General features: G+C 37.0%; 1 protein-coding gene across 1 annotated transcript; it reads right to left on the bottom strand.

The window, feature by feature from the left end:
• Positions 1 to 1,404: 1,404 nt before the first annotated feature.
• Positions 1,405 to 6,364, bottom strand: LOC149541343 (Transcription elongation factor (TFIIS) family protein). Its single transcript, XM_089796622.1, has 9 exons — positions 5,139 to 6,364; positions 4,839 to 4,907; positions 4,445 to 4,527; positions 3,968 to 4,035; positions 3,731 to 3,849; positions 3,502 to 3,529; positions 2,948 to 3,321; positions 2,533 to 2,623; positions 1,405 to 2,376 (listed from the first exon to the last, which is right to left on the bottom strand). The coding sequence occupies exons 1-9, from the start codon at positions 5,577 to 5,579 to the stop codon at positions 2,246 to 2,248; spliced, it is 1,404 nt and encodes a 467-aa protein (XP_089652748.1). The 5' UTR covers positions 5,580 to 6,364; the 3' UTR covers positions 1,405 to 2,245.
• Positions 6,365 to 6,628: the final 264 nt, after the last annotated feature.

Here is a 6,628-nt window from a genome sequence, read left to right on the forward strand (position 1 = left end):
AAAGTTGTACCAATAGCTAGTTCCTGGTGAAGTGTTATTGCTGAACAAGACCCCCCAAGATCATCAGTCTTCTCACTTTAAGCTTGTGCCAGATTTAAAGTGATTATTGATCACATCTCCCATATTAAAAAGTGATCATTGATCACATCTCCCATACTAAAGATGTTTAGGGAAGAGGAGTTGGCAAGATCCTCGCTCTTCTCATTTCTTATTTTTATTTTTTTGCATGACAAATTATATGAAAAAGCTTCACCAATTATCAGACTTGAAATGCTAGCACTCACTTGGGATGATTCCACAGTGCATATTAGTCATCAACCACTGATCAAATGTAAAGTTCTAGCACTCAAGATGTTTCCTGAGTGCATGAGTGATCGAAAATGCTTTTGGATGTAACTGTGTGAATTTTTGCATCAACATTTCAGATGATCCTCCATGATCCATCATTATAATAAAGAAAAAAGCAATCTAAACATCGATGTAAAAAAATGTCATTCAGAAGCTTTCTTGATTTGAAGTCTTAATATCAGCTGTTGGACTGCTAAGATTAAAAATCCATGAGAGGCATGGTCACCAATCTTAAAATCTTTGCCATCAACTGTACAAGACCAAGATGTTATGAAATTTAGTAGATTGTATTTTGACAACACTGCAAGCCGGCTGCAAGCAAAACATGTCATTCTGAAGTTTGCAAGTATCATGAAACTGTCTCAGAATATTAAAAAACAGGTGGCTAAACCGAAGAAATAATTGTAAGGAATGGTAAACTTTCAGTCTCTGATAGCATTGACATAACTGTAATTATATATCCCTTCAAATTTGTATGACTCCACATAGGGAAGTTCTGTAGCTTCTCAAACGTAGATAAAGTAATTTCAAATCGATGCTTTCAGGGTGAAGAATTTACCTCCATACCTAAATTCATATGCACGTTAAAGTCTGTCATGATCGGATGCCAAGCTAAAGAGTTTAGAAGTTTAAAAGAGACATGCAGATCTTCCACTTTTTCTATCAGGCATTATGACAGCCTTCTCTGATTACACAGATTGCTTATAATGCTAGCAAAAAGTGACCTATTCATAGATCTGAAAGAAACAAAAGCACATAACCCCATTTACTTTGAGAGATCTAAGCTTCAAGAATTCCAGAGAGTAATGATAGTAGCCATCTCAACTAACACAATTTGTTAGTATTAACTTCTGGGCAAACCACTCAATAAGAGACTGGGTCAAACATTTGTGCTGAAGGCACGTTCATGTTCCAGGACCTATATACTTTTCTTGTGATATATTTTAAGGTCAACTTTCTCAAAAGGAATGCAAGCAACCTTCCCTTCAGTTAGTTGCAAAGTGGAAAATAAATAAGCACATAATACAGCATTCCTATTTCCTAGGAGACAACAAGTTTTAAATAAATATTGTAATTGGTGTCTACCTGATCTTCTTTAAATTGAAAAATAGGACATACACTACCTAATCCTCTTGTATACACGAGTGATTTTACAATTTTCTTTTCGAACAATGTTCCGCTCCTAAAGACTTATAAAGCTTACTATCGGTAGCCCAGCATTACGTTGCAACATTTATAAGTCATGTAATCTAGTAAACCAGCAAAGATCTTTTCTATAGATATAAAATCCTCAGGATCATTCCATTAGTAAACTGTACATAGGGAATATTCACCATATACAGTTTTGCAGCACTTGATGTCTGATGTAAGAGTCAGTGTTGTATGATCCGATTTTGCCAGTTTTTATTAAAAAGCGAGATATGGCAGCTTGTAACTTGTCAAGAAATAAAGCTGTGAAGGTAATTTCAAAAAATCCAGGGACCCTTTCAGCTCCTTGCTGCCAAATTTCGTTTTGCTGGACAAAAAATGCGCATCAAAAGTGATTTCAATTTCACTTCCAAAGTTTAGGATATGCCATCTGCTCAAGCTAGTCAAATAGAAAAGACAGCCAAATTTTCGGACAAAAATGGGAAACAAATAGGCACCCCAGACAGCTCAGCTTTTCCACATGAGTCTCTGAGCCTTTGAAAGCTTAATTTTCTGGCTGTACAAGTATATTTTCTTATACATGTAGATAACCCAGAAAATTAGGTAATCAAATTGACCACCAATATCCCTGTGACATTTTTCCTTTTTTGATATATTGATCAAGCTATTCCAGATGAAAATAGGTAATCTTGATGCTTTTAGTCATCCAGGGGCTGCCTCAACTACTTCAGGGCACAATAGGGTGTAACTAGATTCGATTATTCATCACCTGGCGATGATGCTGTGGCACCGGCTTACCATGATATGGCCTTACATTATTATGACCTTGTTTGGGTAGGTCTTGTAAATCCATTACTTGAACTGTCCGTTGCTTCTTGGCTGCAAAGAGCATTACTAGTTCATTAGGTAACTAGATTCATGGGTTGTCACCCACTTCATTATTGAAGTGCTTCAAAAACAAAAACAATCTATAAATCCAAACATTCAAATACAAAAACAAAAACAAACAATGCATCCAAAGATGCAAATACAAACCCTTTTCTGCTTGTTGGTAGCCTTCTTGGAGCCTTCTTTTTGCTGCCTCAAGCTTCATTTTTACAGATTTATCTTCAGGCGAACTTGACTTCTGCAGAAAAGATTTTGCAAGCATGACTTCCGAGACAAGTTGATTTTCAAAATCTATATCCTAATAAGTACAGCCTGTGACTGCTTGTTTTGTGTTATACGATCCATCTAGATGAGATCATAAAAAATTAACAAAAAGATGTAATCTTGATATTTTACATATTAGAAGCAGGTCCTTGGTAGATCAATTGTGTGTAAAACTTTACTAAATCCAATCAATATTTTTGGCATCAAAATTAAATTTAAAAGTCAATCAATGGTCTATCGATGGGATAACTCATCATGATTAAACTTCAATTCCATTTTACTGTAACACTTTACTTACGTGCTGAGCAGGAAGGGGGCTAGGCTTGATTTGCTGCTTGTTGGACTCTGGCTTTTGCTGCATGTTTTCCTCGTAGGACTTGCGCTCCTGGCTTACAATTGGTGGTCTTCCAGGACCAGAACTAGCAACTTTGTAGTTTGCTCCTCTCATCAGATTGCCATGACGATCTGTATCTGACTGAATTTGAGCATCCCTTCTCAACTCTCCATTTTTTGCTCTATCTGTCACAGTTTCTGGCTTGCTACAGTGACTAGCATCCGTTTTTAAGTAATTTTGATTTTCTGGCTGCTTTCTTTTAGGTAGATATTGTACTGCGTGTTGTTTTTCACCCTCTTCATGGCCATAGTTCTCAGTTGTGTCGGGAATTCGAGGATCTGTGATTGTTTTGAAACAATAACAGATAACCAGATCAACATTAACAAACAACAGAAAGAAACTTTATTTAGAAGCAGTGACATTGCATCAAGCCTGTGTTTTCAAGTGGTCAACTAAGAAATACAACAAAAGGAAAGGAAGTGAACTTAATACAACAAAAGCAAAGGAAGTGAACTTACTTCCATCATCATCCATACCATCAAAGAACTTTAATCCCAATCCCATGGAGGTTGCAACAAACATCATGCATGTCAGTGCCAAAATGAACAAGCTTAAATAATAAAAGAATGGTTATCAATCTAAAAATTCCTGGGTGCAAGAATTTCTCATTAAGAGTGTGCTTGGCAAAGCAGCATATATTACCGTATTATTGTACAAAATATCATTTCACTTCAATGTTTGTGCTACCTGAGATATTTCTATTGAAGTCGTCTGTGTTGCCAGAAAGGCAACGTCCTCCAGTGGAGGAGAAGGTAGTCCATTTTCATCATCAGCAGTTACGGGTGAAACAGAATCCGTTGAGGTTCCTGCAAACACACAAACTTATCCATGTTATAGAATTTGCGCTTTCACTAACCTGCCATCCAAATGAAAGAGGAAAGGATAGGGGGAAATGAAATACTCTAATCCAACATGTGATCATACCTGCTATTGCAGCTACGGCAACATTTCCGGCAGTTTTTATCCATTCATCTGCAAGCTCTTTCCAGCTACTGTAGTGCACCATAAAATGAACAATAAAACCTGGGTAAATATCTTAATACAAGTAGAACAATTCACATAAAAGCTGCTATTAAAATCAAGCGTCCTCTATTAGTTATGGAGCTGCTTCCTTCGATGATGATGGAGATAACTTGTTATTTTTTTAAATGATTTTGAAATTTTAGAAAGTCGTAATTCAACTCTACACTTCACAAGCTCTTTTCAGCTTCCTTATTGCAACCAAAAATAGCGTAGTATACATTTAAAAATTAGAATGGACTCCAAAAGGCTGTCAAGAAAATCAAATAATCTTCCATTTGTTCAAGGGTCAGTTCTACAGTTTCAGAGAATGCTGAAATTCATCTATGGATTCAACATTTAACTAAAATGACCTTTCAATTCTCGCATGACTTTATATACCTGACAAGTTTCTTTGCCATAGAGCAAATAGTTTTCGACTTGTGCTTCCGCAACTTATTAACCTTCCTACCAATGTCAGTTGCCTGCAATTGAATGGATGTTCAAATATTGTGAGAAAAATGTTTGACATCAAACCATGTTATCATCTGACCAGTCTTCTTAACCCAAAAGAGAAACTTAACCTAAATATTGATGTAAGTCCAAGATGTCCACTGCAACAAAAGAAATGCATGCAATAGAAGCCAAAGCATAATATGCATTACAAACCAAAGAAGAAAAATAACATAAAGCGGTGAAATTTTCAAAAGGAACAACGACATGAAGCAGGAAGTGTTTATCATGTAGCCCTAAACAGAAGACTGAAAGTGATACCCGCTTGTCCTGAAAAACGAACCTTTAAAATTTCAACAGACAATTGCATCAGCTCCAGTCTTCTCAGTGACTCGATTAGCAGACTATCGGACTGCAAAACAAAATGCAATTCTTGAGAGAAATGAGCAAGCCCTCATTTCAATGGCACAGATTCAAAATAATGGAAATTTACGTTCAGATGTGTTAACAAATACTAATTCCCTCGCCATAAATTCAAATGAGCAAAATAGTGATAATTTTAATGAGTCTTTGAGATAACATGAGCGAGCCCTGATATAACACTGGAAATCTAAAATGAAATGGCAGAAATTGAAAAGTTTACCTCATCGCGATTCGCAAGAATGTCTTTGATCCTGAAGAGATCTCTGAGAATTTCGGATTCCTCCTCAATTTCCTCTGTCAGAGCTTCAGCCTCATCATAGCTATAATTGCTGACCCTATTCCTATCTGCGTCATCAGCGTCATCGCTACTACTGGTGACCTTAGTATTTTTGGAACCCTTATTAATACCATCATCATCTTCATTTTCGCCATCATCAATATGATCGTCAGGTTGAGGAACAGCGGCATCGCATTCGCAGCACCTGAGAAGCCTAGATGTGTAAAGCCTCTCGGCAATCTTATCTCTCCTCCTCTTAAATTCATTAGGGTAATCGGAGGCTGCAACAAGAATTGCATATTCAATTACACTGCAAATATCAGCCTCCGCGCCCTCAAAAAACCTCCGCCACTTTTCCACAGATCCCATTTTATGCACTGTCATTTAACCCTAATTACGAGGCCTACTCACAACAAAACCACCCCTGCGCTCGTGGTACAGATGACGAACAAAGATACAAACGTACCCAATACCCCAACAGCCGAAATTCAATTTGACAGACCGAGAACTATAAACGTTTGAATACTCGATGACCTTACACTAATCAATCAATCTCTGATTGAAAACCTTCAAAGATCAGGACTTCGACGTGACCTAATTTTTGGAAACTCACTCAATAAAACTCTGTTCCACAAAACAAAACCCTAAGATCGGGTCTCAGGTGTGACCAAACCTTAAAAAATCCTTAAAAACAAAACGTAAAAATCAGGTTACGTACGTGGTGTAAATTTCATCCAAAAAACAATACAATACTTGAAGGAAATACTCAGTGATCGGCCTTTCTTTGTTACAGAAATTCAAAAAAACAACACAAGACGCGATGAAACTCGCAACCCAAATTTTTTTTGATCGAACAGGATAGGTTAAAAAATTAGTTTTGATTTTGTTTGCAGGAAAAATAGAATACCCCAAAAAAACAAGGTATTTGATTTTAAAAGAAGGCAATGGATATATAACAGGAAGGGATTGGATGGAGTCAGAGGTCCCTGTAAATTTTATTCTGTCCAAATCTTAATTAATTTTAGAAACTTCAGAATTGGGAGCCGAGAAAGGCTTTAATGTAGCCGATAAAAATATTACAGCAGAGATGAAAATTTCAAGCTGGAATAATGGCGATTTTGGAGGGATTTTTACCCACGCTCGAGCGAATAAATCGCTGAATTTTAGTACACCGAAATGAGCAAACTGCACGGCATTTAAAACGACAGACGTAAATTCTACACAGCCTTTTTCTTGACAAGTTTCAAAGCTGCGCACGGTTTAACGAGAAGTTGCCCACATTTAACGCAAAGCTGCGCAAGCTTTACCGCGAACCTTTTTGGGTGCGAAAACTTGAAAAAGTTGAACCAAAGCGGGTTAAAATGTAAACCGCTTTTCTCGACCAGCGGTTTCTTTTGGCCGGAAAGCGGTGTAATTGAAACAGCTGTTATTTT

The sequence above is a fragment of the Cupressus sempervirens genome, chromosome 8, assembly GCF_028749045.1.
Source record: "Cupressus sempervirens isolate cs-2001-9-10 chromosome 8, ASM2874904v1, whole genome shotgun sequence".
In the NCBI taxonomy this organism is placed as follows: domain Eukaryota; kingdom Viridiplantae; phylum Streptophyta; class Pinopsida; order Cupressales; family Cupressaceae; genus Cupressus; species Cupressus sempervirens.

Bases quoted from the DNA above. Each gene is read 5' to 3' on its own strand.
- LOC149541343 (XM_089796622.1), bottom strand. From the start codon at position 5,579: ATGACAGTGCATAAAATGGGATCTGTGGAAAAGTGGCGGAGGTTTTTT. The intron at 4,908-5,138 runs GTAAACTTTTCA...TTTGTTTTGCAG, and splicing joins TTCTTGCGAATCGCGATGAG to TCCGATAGTCTGCTAATCGA. The intron at 2,624-2,947 runs GTAAGTAAAGTG...TCTTTTCTGCAG, and splicing joins GCCCCCTTCCTGCTCAGCAC to AAGTCAAGTTCGCCTGAAGA.